This window comes from Hemibagrus wyckioides, linkage group LG02 (assembly GCF_019097595.1).
Source record: "Hemibagrus wyckioides isolate EC202008001 linkage group LG02, SWU_Hwy_1.0, whole genome shotgun sequence".
In the NCBI taxonomy this organism is placed as follows: domain Eukaryota; kingdom Metazoa; phylum Chordata; class Actinopteri; order Siluriformes; family Bagridae; genus Hemibagrus; species Hemibagrus wyckioides.
This window is the reverse complement of record NC_080711.1, coordinates 16,625,244-16,642,107: the sequence shown is the minus strand read 5'-3', so window position 1 is coordinate 16,642,107 and position 16,864 is coordinate 16,625,244. Positions and strand designations below refer to the sequence as shown.

The 16,864-nt window shown below is 36.7% G+C and overlaps 2 protein-coding genes across 2 annotated transcripts in view; both read left to right on the top strand.

Annotated features, from left to right (window-relative positions):
• abca3b (ATP-binding cassette, sub-family A (ABC1), member 3b) overlaps positions 1-8,926 on the top strand; it is a 38,294-nt gene extending 29,368 nt beyond the window's left edge. The window contains exons 22-31 of the mRNA XM_058410373.1: positions 674-893; positions 1,154-1,312; positions 1,975-2,135; positions 2,324-2,458; positions 3,233-3,427; positions 3,672-3,859; positions 4,110-4,280; positions 5,618-5,814; positions 6,269-6,342; positions 6,487-8,926. Of these exons, the coding sequence (XP_058266356.1) occupies positions 674-893; positions 1,154-1,312; positions 1,975-2,135; positions 2,324-2,458; positions 3,233-3,427; positions 3,672-3,859; positions 4,110-4,280; positions 5,618-5,814; positions 6,269-6,342; positions 6,487-6,624 (1,638 nt within the window). The 3' untranslated portion in view covers positions 6,625-8,926. The remainder of the gene's footprint in view (positions 1-673; positions 894-1,153; positions 1,313-1,974; positions 2,136-2,323; positions 2,459-3,232; positions 3,428-3,671; positions 3,860-4,109; positions 4,281-5,617; positions 5,815-6,268; positions 6,343-6,486) is intronic.
• A 3,213-nt stretch (positions 8,927-12,139) lies between these two features.
• LOC131366239 (cytochrome P450 2K1-like) lies at positions 12,140-16,206 on the top strand. Its single transcript, XM_058410512.1, has 9 exons — positions 12,140-12,417; positions 13,044-13,203; positions 13,393-13,542; positions 13,647-13,807; positions 14,402-14,581; positions 14,890-15,031; positions 15,127-15,311; positions 15,417-15,558; positions 15,663-16,206. Exons 1-9 carry the CDS (start codon positions 12,214-12,216, stop codon positions 15,848-15,850), a joined length of 1,512 nt encoding a protein of 503 aa, XP_058266495.1. The 5' UTR covers positions 12,140-12,213; the 3' UTR covers positions 15,851-16,206.
• Positions 16,207-16,864: the final 658 nt, after the last annotated feature.

The following is a 16,864-nucleotide window of genomic DNA, read 5'->3' as shown; positions in this document are numbered from 1 at the left end:
GCTGCTACTCACAGCAGACACTATACAAAGAGTGCAGATGTTAAGTACTTGTGCTCATTGTGCATGAACATGGTTCAGGTGTTCATGAACATGTGCTGTGCAGTGCAGAACTGTTATAATAGTCCTGTATAACTGTCTGAGCTAATCTGACTATCAAATAAACAAATATGCATTTTTTTTAAAAATTGAAACAGATCAGATTGTCCTTTTAAGATATAGCTTTTCCTTTAGTATAAATTTCTCACATCACTTGCATAATTAATGTGTTGATATACTGTAAGATTTGTTCAGTGAATATAATATGTAGACTGATGCATCAAAATATTCTGATTATGCACAGATGAAGCGTATAACACTGATTATCTTGTAACAACAGCACATGTCAAAGTTTGGGATATATTAAATGATGGCAAACAGTCAGGTCTTGTAGTTGAAAAACAAAAATGGGCAGGGGTAAAGACCAGAGGTCTTGTAGAGTTAATGCTTCAGCGGGTTGGAGTTGTTTTGCCAGAATGCAGAGGCCCAAAAGCATATTATGCATTTAGTCTTTGTGTTTTGGCTCATTGGTGTATATTTGTATGATTAGGAACTCAATCATTTTAGTCCATTTTTTAAGAGTATTTTGAAAATTACAGTCATTCATTTTTTTCCATGCTCAACCTCTGTGGTTTAGGTGGTGTTCCGTGCGTTTGGGGTGAAGGCCTTTGTTAAGGAAAATCACCTGGTAGATGTGCTGCTTTTGTTGCTGCTCTATGGGTGGGCCGTGATCCCACTCATGTACTTGCTCAGCTTCCTGTTTACTAGCGCTGCCACTGCTTTCACACGCCTCACTATCTTCAACATCATCAGCGGCACAGCCACGTTCCTTGCTGTCACCATCATGACCATCCCTGGTAAGAGGTCTTATACCCATGCACCCAGCTGATAAGAAGTCTGGGAATTGGTTAAGGGGGAGATTCATCTAACAGGCTAATGGTGTCAATAAAGTATAAAAGAGGGGTTAGTTAAGGTTGTGCAGTTAAGAGCATGCTAACTAGTCTACTGCTATCTTGTTATTTTTTTCCCAGATTTTTATAACAAGCTCATAATCATTTAGATAAGAAAAGTATACGCATCTGTAACCACTTTGTCCTGATTCTTCTCCTATTTATAGAGTTGCAGCTGCAGAGCCTTTCACGTTTACTGGATAAAGTATTTCTGCTATTCCCCAACTACTGCCTGGGCATGTCTTTTAGCCAATTCTATCAAAACTATGAGACCATCAGTTTTTGTACCACCAGCTTACTTACCAAAGAAATCTGCCATTTATACAGTGAGTAATATTTAATGAATATGACTCGAGGGGAAGCTGCCTTTATGCTTACTAAGGTGTCTGATATTTAACAATTACAAGTGACAATTAGATATGCTTAAGCTGTGTGTGTGTGTGTGTGTGTGTGTGTGTGTACATATATATATATCATTCTGTCATTTAGTCATCTTACTATAATTTTTCATGACAATTTGAATCACTCGAACCATTTTTCCTCTGACCTCTCTTTTCAACAAGGACAGAAGGACAAATCACTTAGTGATAGTGTCAATAAGCAGTTTCTGGTAACAACAACCATACCACAGTTACATTTACAGGGATCACAGGGAGCTACTGCCACATTATTGGCTAATTAGATAACTGGAGGTATACAGGTGTTCCTATCAAAATCTTGTGATTTTAGAAATACAATGTTTTGATTTCAGATTTTTTAGAAGTGGATGGATTCCTTATCTGTTTTTTTTTGGGAATATAATCTTTTGATGGTTTGATCCTTAATGTTATGTGCATGTACACAGGAATGGAAATGAAGTTCATGTCTAAATTGTTTTTAGTGTATAAATAAACATAGTCTATATCCAGAAGTTGTGGGATAATAGTAATTATTCATGGCATTTGAATCAGTGCTAAGTTGTGGCTTTGATTTTTATGATTTTATACAGACATCACCTATCAGTTGAACTACTTCTCTATGAATGAACCTGGAGTGGGCTCCTACCTGGTGGCCATGTCCCTCCAGGGTGTGGTTTTCCTTGTCCTTCTCTTCGTCATTGAGCTCCAGTGCATCAATACACTTTTCAACATCTGCAGGAGATGCAAGAAGGTGTGAGAGCAGAGAAACAAAAGGAGCAGTTGTTATGTTGTCATCCATGTAGTGTTCCACTGCACAGAGAATTACACAAACACTCACACATGTTAAAGTTGAGAAATACACTCAGATTTAATATGCAGATGCACTTAGGCAAACTTTTATTGGTAAATAGATACAAATACATTCATTTTTGTGTCCAGGTCAGGCAGGTCAGAGAAGAAGCCCTTCAACCTGAGGATAGAGACGTTGCCAATGAGAGAAAGAGGGTTTTGGAATGCCAGCCTGTGGTGGAGTCCATGGTGGGCAGTCCTCTCATTCTGCAAGAACTTACTAAGGTATCCATTAAACTGTACTTTACCTTTTGTAGTGGTATGTGCATGTTGGACCAGAAGTCCTATAGCACTACAATACAACTATCCTGGTAAGAGGGCCTGTATATGGGCCTGTAGCTGAAGTAGGCTCTTGAGAAGCCTGGACTACAATGTTTCTATCCAAGAATGGGTTTTAGATAGCCTTCTTCGCCACCATTATCTTCAGAACACCAAACAAGGGAATATCTAGTATAAGGATGGACAAAATAAGATATTTAAAATGTTTCCTCCATTGTAATCTTTCATGCAGAACTATTAGAAAAACAAGGCCAATTTATATGTTTTGGATGTAGACTGAAATAGATTTGAGATTGAATAATGGATATGAGAAGAATTTCAGCTTTTGTTGCAAGATATGGATATAAAATCAAATAGTAAGTTTGATTTACTTTAATTTATTTCAAGATTTTTTGTTTCTATACTTCTGCACACATGAAAATTGGGAGGTCTGATACAAAAGATTCCAGGCTTTATGTTGTTAAACATATATAGATGCAAACCTCAGGAAATAAAAGCCTAAAGTTTTAGGCGTTTAGGCTAGACAAATTAATTTCTTGGCTGTTCCAATGGTTTTGGAGAGGGCTGTATATTTTTGGCAAGTTGTAAAAGAGTAAGGAAGTTGTTGTTGAGTGACATAAAAGAGTTGTTTTTGAGTGACATTAGCCCCTGTACACACTGTTTCAGAAGTTACATTTCCATAGTCAGCTTTTACAGTAAAGTCCGTTGCTGTGTGAATAGGTATACCCAGGAAGTCAGTCTCTGCTGGCAGTGGACCGATTGTCCCTGGCTGTGGGGAAGGGTGAATGCTTTGGCCTGCTAGGATTTAACGGAGCTGGAAAGACGACTACATTTAAAATGCTGACTGGAGATGAGACTGTGACTGCAGGGGATGCCTTCATCGATGGCTACAGTATCCTCCGTGACGTGAAGAAGGTCAGACAGTGACACTGGTACTATTCACAAATGGTACCAAGAAATGTAAAAAAAAAAAAAATGTCATTATGTCAATAAAAAGTTTAATACATTTCTAATCATGAAAAAGACCAAATAATTCTAGAAGATCATTTATTATTTGGCCAATACACCTTTGATTGGCTATGCTTTTTAAATTATAGTACATATTTATGTCAATTCTTCTTGTAATTTTTGTTGCATCTCTGCCATGTGTGACCTGCAGGTCCAGCAGCGAATCGGCTACTGCCCTCAGTTTGATGCTGTGCTGGATCACATGACTGGCCGTGAGACTCTCAGCATGTATGCAAGGCTCAGAGGAATCCCGGAGAAATATGTATTTGCATGTGTGGAGAATGTGCTCCGCTCATTGCTCCTGGAGCCACACGCTGACAAACTGGTTCGCAGTTACAGGTACAGATCACGGGAGTCAGTGAGTCAGTTGGAACGCAAGATTGATACCAGAGCACTTGAAATGTAACACAGAGTATCTTCTGAGAATGCAGTGAAATTTGAAAGGCAGAAACTAAAAAATTATATTTCAGTCAGGAAATTGTTTGGAAAGTGTGCTGTCATAAAGGGTAGACACTGGGCTGCTTTATGAGTTCATGAGGTCATGTCATTTTTTGTATGAACTTCTTTCTGCATGGTTTCTGTCATTCAGTGGGGGCAACAAGAGGAAGCTGAGTGCAGGTATGGCTCTGATCGGTGGGCCTCCTGTCATCTTTCTCGATGAGCCATCCACTGGCATGGATCCTGTGGCTAGACGCTTACTCTGGGATGCAGTCACGCGCACCAGAGAATCTGGTAAAGCCATCATCATCACCTCACACAGGTAAGTTCTGCAGTGTACACAGAAATATTTCGCTAAACTATGACAAATACTTTATATACAGTTAAACTGGATCTTGCATATCCTTACAATACCTCACCAAAGCCACTAATTAAGATGTCTGTGTTATTAAATGCTTCATAGAAGGAGAATATTTTGATAAATAATTGTTTAGGTAAAGGCACAATGCAGAAAGATAAGGTATGTTAAGCGATGTAGAATACGTTTGAGATGAAATCCAATCAAGTAAAATGGATGCATTTGGTTAATTCGAAACTTCTAAGGAACCAGTTGGGGACATTTTAATATACTAAAATATATTTTATTGAAAAAAACTGTTCAGTTTTGACTAGAATTGCTATAGTTTTTCACGACCTAAATCTACTGTGGAGTTTCATGTGTTCTTCTAATACTGTTATGGATTTTCTCTGGGTTCTGTGGTTTCCTCTCACCTGTGCAAAAAGTGTACAGGTCAATTGGCAATGTGAATGAGTTTTACATATCATGAAATCATCTCAAACCCAAATTGTATAGCCAAAACAAAACAAAACCTGGCCCGGCTGTTCCAGTACTTTCAGAGGGGACTGTAGTTTAGACATAAAAGTGAGCAGCATATGTGAAAAACTGCAAATAAATCCTAGCTGAGGGTTTCTTTGAATAGTTCACAGGAGAAAAGGACATGGCTTTGCTACAGAACTGGCCAGAGCTTAGGTCCATGTTGGAGTTTGAATGCATTCATGAGGTTTCACAGTCATAGTTGTTTTATTAGACACCTATAAATTTTTGAAAAAAATATTACGGCATTTGGCACATATTATGGCCCATCATGGTCACCTGAACTTGTAAAAATGACAGAACATTATTTCTTACAATCTTTTAAAACTTTAATAGAAGTTTCCCTGTGGTCTGTAACGGGTTAAAAACTGTACATCAGCTGGCCACTAGAGGGCCTAAGAGACGTTTGGCTTCATGTTTCTTCCAGTTTGTCTCTGTTTTTACGTAAAAATATGGTGAAGGTATGCAAATAAGCATTGTTACTTTGCAAAGTAACAGCCACACAGTAAGTAAATAAGATGGTATGATATTTAGAAATGTCATTGCATACAGACATAAAATACATCATAGATCCCATATGACATGGTTATCTCCATTTATTTCTGTCTGCCATCGTCTCTGTGTGTTTTTGCATGAGTATCATGTGACTGATTTGGATGCCGGTGCAGCCATTGCTTCCTGCTTCCTTAGGGTTTTTAGTACAAATGACAAAATGTATGATATATTTACAATAACCTGCTGACGTCTGACTCTGTGTGTGTGTGTGTGTGTGTGTGTGTGTGCAGTATGGAGGAGTGTGAGGCTTTGTGCACTAGATTGGCTGTGATGGTCAATGGGCAGTTCAAGTGTCTGGGCAGCCCACAGCATCTAAAGAGCAAATTTGGCAGTGGATACACACTGTTGGCCAAAATCCATATGGAGGCTGATTTAGAGGAGATGGACCTTCAGCTGTTTAAAGACTTCATTGAGAGCACCTTCCCTGGTCGGTGTCAGAGACATACCCTGTGTTTGAAATTGCTTGTTCACTCACTCGCTCATTAATTGTTTGCTATGTAGATTATTATTATATAGAGTGCTATATAGAGTAGCAGTGAGGAAGACACATGACCCATTCTAACATTTTAACCACAAACTACACAAGTATTAAAAGCAAAATATGGTATCAAAAACACCACTAACAAATTGTTGGATTTAGGTTAACATACATGTGTTTTACCTACATGTGTACTTGATGTTGGACATTCTGGGGTATTTTATGCACTACAGGTAATAATCTAAAAAACTGTTCAAGGAATATGATTCTCTACTGAGTTTGGACATTACTAAATGTATGGCACCCACAGTGACACCCACTATCCTTTCTGTGAATTTGAATTGAGCCTAACTGGATTGGTATACATTAACAACTGTGTATTATTGCTCTTTTATGTTTCCAGGCAGTTTACTGAAGGATGAACACCAGGGAATGGTGCATTATCACTTGACTGACAAAACATTAACCTGGGCTCAGGTATATTACCCAGAAATTCTCTTCTTATTTCTACACACATAGGATTTGATCCTTCTTATCTTATAATGTTGCCCCATGTTGATTGTTTTCTGGCACCATAACTAGTACAAATGTGTCCTAATTGTCATTTCTTGTCCCTACCAGGTTTTTGGGACCCTTGAGGCAGCTAAGGAGAAATATAGCATTGAGGACTATTGTGTGAGTCAGATCTCACTGGAACAGGTTTTCCTGAGCTTTGCTCAGTTCCAGCACTGTTCAGAAGGCGGGAGAAAATCAGACTGATAGAAAGAGAGATGAAGACTCCTGTAGTTTTTCTCATTTCACGCCTTTATGTGGTGCAACTTGGGCTAAAAGGATTCGCTCCAGATGTTCAGGTCTTAGAAAAGTTATTTCTTTTCCTCTTACACTGACACACAGGTGTCACCCACTGTACTGCACTGGTAATGTAGTTCACTAACCACAGATCTTGGACAGTGCTTTGAGGATTGGACTAAGCATGTATAGTGTTTGTTTAAACTATCTCTCTCTCTCTCTTTCTGTGTGTGTGTGTGTGTGCGTGTGTGTGTGTGTGTGTGTGGCAGTCATTGCAAGAAGTGTGTTTGGGTGGAGATTTTTTCTTTGCCCACACCAAGTACAACAGTAAATTCTTAATATGTTGAGTCTTTGTACCAGTTGTAGTGTCTGGAAGCTTCTTCAGCAATCCTGGTCTAGATTATGGTCTGGACTATGTGTAAATGTCTGCATATGTAGCGGTTTGAGCTATGATAGTTTATTTGTTTTGGTTTTTTTTCTTTATCTTTTGCTTCCGTCCTGCAATTCATCATATGTGTATTCAAGCTTTCCTGCAAAAAATAGTCAGCCATAAGAATCAAAGTAAATTTATAAGCAATGCCAAGGCATTCATATCTCTAAAAGCAAACACACATAGCTATATTGCAATACATAAATATTTTGGTTTTTTTAAGTTAATTTGAACGGTTTGCGAAACTATTTTTACACACACAGTTATCTAACACGTAACCTTACATATTTGCACTGGAATCTTTCCTCCAAATAATTAGTTTAACTTGTTTAAAATTCTTTTGCCTCCATGTCTTACAGATGAAAAAGTGAACTGTATTCATTACAGATTGCCAATTTACATTGTCTTTTTTTGTGTCTCCTGAAAATATAGCACATTCGCTGTACGACCAAACGTACATAGACACCTGACCATAACACCCATATGTTCTTATTGAACATCATTTTTCAATAAAACGTTACTGTTACAATAACCTCCACTCTTCTGGGAAGGTTTTCTACTAGATTTTTTCCCATTCAACCGCTTTAGTGAAGTCTGGCACTGATGCTGGGTGAGAAAGCCTGGTGTGCAGTCAATGTTCCAGTCAATCCTAAAAAACTTCAGGTCAGGAAACTGTGTAGACCACTCGAATTCTTCCACTCCAGCCTTGGCAAACTATCTCTCTTTGCTTTGTACACAGGGGTGTTGTCATGCTGGAATATGTTTTGGCTCCTGTTTTGGATCTAGTACAAAGAAATCTTTTGACTTTTGCTTTCAACTTTGTGGCAACAATTTGGGGAAGACCCACATATGGGTGTGATGTTCAGAGGTCCACATATATTGCTATAGTGTAGTAGTGACAGGACCCAAAAATGTATAAGAATATTCTAATAACTGAAACAATGGAATTATTGTGAAGTACCTTCACATGACTACAGTCAAAATATCTGCTGCTTCAGGTGTCAAAGCTCTGTGTTGAAATCTTATCAGAGTTCTAGTAAAAAAACACCTCTGTTGTGACTGTACAGATTGGTGGCAAAACATTTCAATTCAAATATCAAACTGACATAGTATATGTAAGCTTATTTGTATGTTGTGTAAAGAATGGTACCTAGTCATCCTATTCACTATCGATTCCAAAGGAAAAGTGACACTACTGTGTTTTATGCACGTACAAAAACTTTTAATATACAATGATGGATTATTTTACAGTTCTGGGCAATGAAAAACCCTGAATTACTGATTTGGGTCAGTGCATTTTTAAAAATCTTTAAAAAACAAACAAAAAAGATTACTGAAATATGGCACTCGAGTATCGACGATAACTACGCCTAAGCCTAAGCCTCAGCCTCTTCTGTCGACTCACCTATGACTGCTACATTCCTAATATGTTGACTAACATTCTGATTCATTCAATGGTACTGCTGAGTAAATCGTATATCATATTCCGTTGTGTTTGAGTTGATGGGTGTGTGTACTGTGTGTATCCTCCTTCATCACTACTGGCAATGACATAAGGGTCTGTGTACAGGATTTCTGCTTTTTTTTTAATGTCTTTAATTTATTTTTATTTGTACTTTTGCACAATATATTAGCATTCATCTTTGAACTGATTGTCGACACTGACACTCAGATGAACATTTTTTTATGGTTCTAACCGATGAATATAGAGGTAGTGATCTTTTATGGGTAAAAGGGAATTAAGATATTATGTACTGTACCATGAAGTAATTCTGACTAATATGTATTAATTGCCATTTCTATTTCTTTATTTATATTTTATTAAATTCATTCTGAAACTGATATGTTGTTTTACTTTGTTGTTATAACAGCAAAGGATAAACCCCTTAGTTCCAGTGTCTGTCTCTTGTGGATCATTAGCGATGCATTTAAATATAATTTGTTGAAGCTTATTCAATACCCATATGTTCTTTGTTATATTTTACATTTAAATGAGTAGATCAAGAATTTAAGCTATAATTATGCAGTGAATTGATAATTGATTCTAGAAATGGTTAATAGGTGAAAATGTGTTTTTTAACATTGAGTGGTATTCATCAGCCCACAATCAAAAGAAGCGTATAATCGATACACCCTCTCGATCATATGTATATATATGTATATGAATATAGGTGAGGTGTTCGTCGTAGTTTTGCCGTTTTTCAGGACTAGAGTAAAGGTAAAGACTGTATTTGACTTACAGCTCCTGTGAAGTGCTGTAACACTTCCATATATTCCCTACAAGCAATCTACTCATGGGTCGTTAAAATGAAACACTAAGAGGCCAGCTCAAACTGTGGCAGAGTTTACAGAAATAAAACAATGAAAAGACCAGGAAGACATAAATAAAAATAAACAAAACAAAATATAAATAAATAAAAATAAAAAATTTTGCAGCAGCAATTTGTGCCATGTGATTGGGGTAGAATCTATCTTAAAGAGTTAATCATTATCCTAGGTAAATTAAGGTTTAAAAAAATGCATGCAGGTTCATGAACTTGTGAGTGATCTTTAGGGGACATCAAATTCACATGGATACAGAGGATTTGTTACCTTTTCCCAGCTCTGCCGAAGTGAAAGTGTGTTTTTTTTTTTGTAGTGTTGAGTGGTAGTCAGCCCGCAGCTTCTAATAAACACACTCAGAGTGTCAGAGTCATGTGATTTCATGAGTATGCTGCTATTGCGAACACTTGGGTTTACAGCACGTGTTAAAGGTGAACTGTCTATCAGGACTGGAGTAAAGGTATAGTCTGAATTTGACTAGTGGCTCTTGTGCAGTGCTGTAGCGATGTTCACATATTCCCTACTCGCAATCTACTCACAGATCATTAACAGGAAACATCAAGAGGCTAGTTCAAACTGTGGCAGAGTTTACAGAAATAAAACAATTAAAAAACTAGGAAAACAAAAATAAATAAAGTAAAAAGAGTTTGCAAAAGATTTAAAAGTAACTACATAGTTGGTTTTTGACCCAGTTTTAAATAGTTTGTGCCATGTGATTGGGTTAGAATGGATGCGGGTTCATGAAAAGGTGAATGGTATTTAGGGGGCACCAAATTCAGGTGGATGCAGAGGATTTGGTAACTTTGCCCAGCTTTTTTTTTTTTTATTCATTGAGTGCTAGCAAGCCCACAGCCTGTAATAAACACACTCTCCAGGTCTGAGCCATTATGCTACTATGTACTTGCGAACACTTTGCTCTACTGCAGGTGAACTGTCTTTCATGACTGGGGTAAAAGTAAAGTTTATATTTGACTGACTGCTCTTGTGCAGTGTTATAGCAGCGTTCACATATTCCCTACTAGCAATCTACACGTCATTAACGTGAAACATTACACAAGAGGCCAATTCAAATTGTTGCTGAGTTTACAGAAATAAAACAATTAAAAGACTAGGAAAAATAAAACAATGGAAGAATGGCGGAGAATTAGAAGAAAGTATGGAGTTGTTTTATGTATCAACCCAGTGAACTGTAAATACATAGAAATAATGCTATAAATTTATATGCAGAATAACAAAATTTCTTGAAATATGGTTGCATTTGGCAGGAGGTTATAATTTAGATGGATCTTTCATCAAGATACGACCACAAACATACGTCCAGAACAAACAAATGGTCTGGGAACACAAAGCTTTATTTTACAATGGCTCCCCTTTCTCTGTTTTGTTCTATCTTTTTTACTTAAGGAATATACTTTCCTGAATAGGTCTGTTCCTGAGGAGCAAGAAAAAATCAGGTCAATTCAGGTTCATAAAAAGATGCAGTTTCTGGAGTGATCTTGGTAAATGATCTTTAGGGGACACCAAATTCAGGTGGAAGAAGAGGATTTGTCCTGTTCTGTCAGCACCTTGTTTAAGTCAACACTTTGACGTATTTTTCATGTTCTTCAAACATTTTTTGCAGTGTGTCAGGGCACATTATCCTGCTCAAATAGACCACTACCATTAAAGAATACCATTGCAATGAAGGGCTGTACATGATCTGTAACAATGTTTAAGTAGGTGGTAGGTGGCAAAGTAATCTCCACATTGGACCCAAAGTTTCCAAGCAGAATATTGCTCAGTGAATCATACTGTATTTGCTGGCTTGCCTTCTCCCCATAGTGCATCCTAGAGCCACCTTTTCCCAAGGTAAGCAACACACATGCATCCAGCAGTCCACATGATGTAAAAGAAAAAAACAAAACAAAACATGATTTAACAGTACAAGCCATCTTCGACTATTGCTCCATGGTCTAGGTGCCCACACCTCATAGTTTCAGATTTAAGCTGTAAACAATATAAAATATAATTTAAATGATTTAGATAATAACATATACTTAAAATTGTTAATAACAATTTAACATAATAAAATAATAATATTTCCTTGATGAGACTGGAGAGAGTTTTAACTGCAGAGCATGCATGTTATCTTTCCACGTCCTCTAAATAAAAATATGAATGAACTGTTACAACACACTTTACAGTTGTTTCTGTTGCATTGTGATGACTGCCCACAGGATTAGGATAAAGGGTAAACCAAGCACAGTTGACTGACAGCTCTGATATAGCGCTGGAACACATTCACACAGGTTAAATAAAATGAACAATAAAAAAATCATTTAACAAGCCATACACTTTGAACTGTGCTAATGTGTTTTATGACAGAAATGAAATTAAGAAAGTGGAAAAAGAACATTTTATTATCTACTGTACACAAACCACAATAAATAAATAAAAATAGAATGAATTATGCACAAAAAATAAATAAAATAAAATACAATAAAATAAACTCTTGCCAAGTAAAAAAAAAAACAGAGGTGTTCATTTCTCCCTTCACCTACTTTGAAATTTACATCTATGGCTATATAAAAGGCTCTATACTGATAAGATTGAAGCTCCCTGCAAGAAATACATAATTTAGCTTAATTATTCATGTTAATATGTAACTTCAAGATTATGTAACCATTATTGAACCTCTTCTTGTGTGACGTAAGTGTTCTTGCCCTGTATGATCCATTATATATATGTGTGTGTGTTTGCCTCTGAAATACCAGAGCATTAGAAACACTGGTCAGAGAGACAGATTTTAAAACCTTTCCATCTTTAGAATGGCTGTGGTGGAAAGTCTTTTTCTGCAGGCTACTGGCACAAGCATATTGCTTGGTGTTGTTCTCATGGTGGTTATTTATTTCTATTTATCAAGCTGTAGCACTAAGGAAGAAGCTAATGAACCTCCTGGACCCAAACCACTGCCTCTACTGGGAAACCTACTCCAGCTGGACTTGGACAGACCCCACGAATCACTTTCTGAGGTAAGAGTCAGTAACTTCACTAAGGTATATCAAGCAGGGCTACAAACCCTGAATGTTCTGAGCAAAGCGATAAATTTTGCCCCGAAGAAAACACTGCAGTTTAATGTAGTACACCAGAACTAGTTCAGTGGAGGAGAAAGTGGATAATAAGAAAATTCTGTTGTGTTTTTGTTTTTACTTCTGGAATCACTTTTCTGTGTCTGAATCTTTTTTTTTTTTTTTTTTGCTTTTGGTACATTCAGTAGAAAGTGGGCAGAAATGATCCCATCTATTCTTATGCTATAATCTCAAAGTAATCCTAAGTATCTAATTTTTGTATCTATTATCCATATTATCCATGGAGCGAATGGAGCCAAGTGTTTAGCAGCTGCTAAACTGTATACAGCTGCATTACATAAGGCAGCTCCTGAATTGGTTGTAGATGTATTCAGACATATTTCCTTTCCATACAAGTGTCTTCATTCCATCCAGTTAACTAGCAGAGAGAGAGAGAGAGAGAGAGGAGAGAGAGAGATGAGAGAGAACAGAAATAGATGAGAGATAAGAGAGAAAATTGAACTGAAGAAGACATACAATTTTACAATCTTCAGTGGACTTGCTCATGATTGTCCAATTCTTTCCTCCAGCTTGCTAAGACGTACGGATCTGTGTTCAAAGTATATTTTGGCACCAAGAAAGTTGTTGTCTTAGCAGGATACAAAACAGTCAAACAGGCACTTGTTAACTACGCTGAGGAGTTTGGGGAAAGAGAAATCAATCATACATTTAAGTTTGCTGAAGATCATGGTAAGGGATCTTTATATTATATTTACATCATGTACTACTATATGTTGCACAACAGAACATTATTTGGTAGGCATCAATTTTATTATCCAGGAAGACCAATATTTAAACATTTAATAGTACATATATATATATATATGAAGAGAAACTGATGACAGAATGAAGTTTAAACATGTGCTTTGTTATCTATAGGAATCCTGTTTTCTAATGGGGAGAACTGGAAAGAGATGAGACGTTTTGCTTTAACAAACCTTCGAGACTTTGGAATGGGAAAGAGAGGCAGTGAAGAGAAAATCGTTGAGGAATTCCAGTACCTTAAAGAAGTGTTTGAGAGCTTTGGAGGTACCCAGATAATTTAATTATATATAACCCCATGATTGTAGAGAAAACATAAATTGCAGAAATTTGTTTGTAATTATTTGTAATAAAACATTTTTTCTCCAAAGGAAAACCATTTGACACAACTCAACCAATGAACTATGCTGTCTCAAACATAATCTCATCCATTGTGTATGGAAGCAGATTTGAATACAGTGATCCTCAATTTAAGGAAATGGTCAACAGGGCAAATGAGAATGTCAGGATTGGTGGCTCTGCTTCTATGCGAGTAAGTAATGACAAGAGTTTCTTGGATATCTGAAAGGAAAAGTCAGATTTCTCAAAATTTTGTACTCAGGTGGATGGATTGATATGGATGAATTTATATGCAGTGTATGAAATTATTAGACAAAAACTGATGGCCTATATCAATCTTTCATTTTAATTTGTTAGGATGCAATACAGACCAACATAATATTAATGTATCAGTGATAAACTATACTGAATGTATACTTTCCTATAGCGAGTAAGTGGCTGTTTTGAATAAGTTTGGACAAATTACAAGCAGCAGCTGCATATCGCTAATCAGTGAATCAAATAAATGTTGCTGTCCAGTTGTAGATGACTGTTCTGTTTGGCGTATTTTTCTATAATATGTAACTCTGATTAATGCCATATCTAGGACAGTTTTAGTATAGGTTTGGCACTGATAATGTACATTGCTGTAAACAAAAAACATGCTGAGTACATGCTACTGATCTGCGTTGCTCTAAAACATTGAACCATTTACATGAGTGTAATGTTTCTAGTAATATTTGCATTTGCACCACAAGGTGTAAAAATAATGACAAATTGCTTTCCATTTTTATTCTACTATTTCAAGATCTTCAACATACTTCCCTGGATCGGACCATTCTTGAAAAGTAGAAGAACACTCAATATGAATGCTGAGAAAAACAAAAAAGAAGTTCGTAAACTGGTGAGTGATCTTCAGGAGACGCTGACTCCAGGGGAACGCAGAGGATTTGTTGACTCTTTTCTCCTCCGGAAAGAAAGTGATGAGGTAGGATTTATTTTGATTGGACAGACAGAATGCACTGTGCCTAGGCAAGCTGTTTTGAACTCTTTTTAACGCGCGTTATATTTTTAAGTCAGTTACTGACTATCCGTGTGATAAATACAGTCAGTGTGACTTAACAGTGTAAACAAACATATTGCTTTGCTTGTATTCCCCATTTGGGTAAGTTTCTGTGTATAAAATCATCTGCTAAAGGAATAAATGCTTACACCTGCTTGCATTTGGTATTTGCTATGACTGATAATTGAATTCACAGAATTCTAACGTTAACTCTGTGTTTTCTGTTTTTTTAGCAATCAGGACAGAAAAACTCTCGTTTCAATGAGAGGAATCTTATCACCACAGTGATAAATCTTTTTGTTGCTGGTACTGATACTACTAGCACAACACTGCGCTGGGGGATGCTGCTTATGGCCAAGTACCCTCACATACAGGGTAAGTGCACTTACAGGAACAGCATTTCTGATTTTTGGTCTCTGTGGATGTATAGTTTGCTAATCATGAATGTAAAACCATGTTTGCACATGAAGATAAGGTCCAGGCCGAGATTGACAAGGTGATTGGAGGTCGTCAGCCAGTAGTGGAGGACAGGAAGAACTTGCCTTATACAGATGCAGTAATCCATGAAGTCCAGAGACTGGCTAACATAATACCCATGAGTCTCCCTCACACCACCAGCTGTGATGTGAACTTTAATGGCTACTTTATTAAGAAGGTAATGGTAATGTTAATCAAATTCACCTCCACTTAAAATTTGGCTTAAAACCACTAGTTTCATATTTAACGATGAATATATTGTCTCTCCAATTGTCTCTTCAAGGGCACAACTGTTTACCCTTTACTGATGTCTGTATTGAGAGATGAGAGTCAGTGGAAAAGCCCACACACCTTCAGCCCAGAAAACTTCCTTGATGAACAGGGACGATTTGTTAAAAAAGATGCCTTCATGCCTTTTTCTGCAGGTAATTGATTTGGCCTTAACACACAACATAAGAATAATCACATGACTTATTTCCAATGTGTCCAGCAGAAACATTAAATCTAAGAACTGCCTTTTTGCTTTCAGGACGTAGGGTGTGTCTAGGAGAAAGCCTGGCCAGGATGGAGCTATTCCTCTTCTTCAGCTCCCTCCTGCAGCACTTCCGCTTCACTCCTCCTCCAGGGGTGTCTGAGGATCAGCTGGACCTCACAGGTGTTGTTGGGATTACAGTGAACCCATCTCCCCACAAGCTGTGTGCAGTGAAACGGACCTAATCAAAGACAGATAGGAAAGGCAATAATACTACAGAGGATAGGAAAATAGATTCTTTTTCATTTTACTTTACCTTAATGGATGTAAAAAGAAACAATTTGAAAATCCTGAATCCTGTATATAATCCTGCATAATATATTCAAAATTCAATTTTATGTCTTACCATTAACAACATACAGGTAACTGACAACTTCTCTAGATTAATTCCACAACTCAGCATCTATGCAGTGCATCTTTTTAACTTGTCTTTTTTATTTTTGAGCTGAAAAGTCTTTTTTTTGTTTGATTAGGTTAGCACAGACCATTGTTATCTATACTGTATGACCCTGATAAACCCTGATGTTATTTATTTTATTTTTTTTTATAAAATGTATTCTTGATGGTAAAACCTTTTGAAGCAATGTATTAAGGGGGTGGGGGTTGTGTTGGTAAAATGTTAGTGAGAGTGATAGTGTTAGTGAGACCAAAGAGAATTTTAGAGTTAGCCTCTTCTTTTAAGGCATCTGTTTACTTAAGCACACATTCACCCTGAAAAAGTTAAAATACATGTATGAATGTAGGAAAACATCCAACAACTTACAAGCTTTGGAAAAGAAACTCATTAAGGAATCATAAAGTCTACATCATAGACTTATTGTTATGAATCTACAAATTATACAAACCTTTTAAGAGAGTCTTTGCAGATTTTTTTTTTTTACCCAATTACATTTGATATAAATTGTTATATAGCATCTCAGCACATAAATGCAGGACTGTACTATATTAGATTGATCAGTGTATATTATGATCAGTGTGGGACGTTGTTAACATCTTTTGTAAATTTTGAAAAAATAAGAATCAATATATGCTGTATATTATCATTTTTTGTATATTACACCTGAACTACGACTGTCATATTAAATAACTGAATCAGTGAATTCTTAATTTTGGTGCACAATGTTATTAACAAACTGTATAAGTAGTCACTATTTTATTATGGCACTAAACAACTTACATAATCAACTTATATAATTTTT

What these genes read in the sequence shown, in the direction of transcription:
- LOC131366239 (XM_058410512.1), top strand. Translation starts at nt 12,214, where the DNA reads ATGGCTGTGGTGGAAAGTCTTTTTCTGCAGGCTACTGGCACAAGCATA. An exon ending in CAAGTACCCTCACATACAGG is followed by an intron (nt 15,032 to 15,126) that starts GTAAGTGCACTT and finishes TTGCACATGAAG; the next exon opens with ATAAGGTCCAGGCCGAGATT. An exon ending in CTTCATGCCTTTTTCTGCAG is followed by an intron (nt 15,559 to 15,662) that starts GTAATTGATTTG and finishes TTTTGCTTTCAG; the next exon opens with GACGTAGGGTGTGTCTAGGA.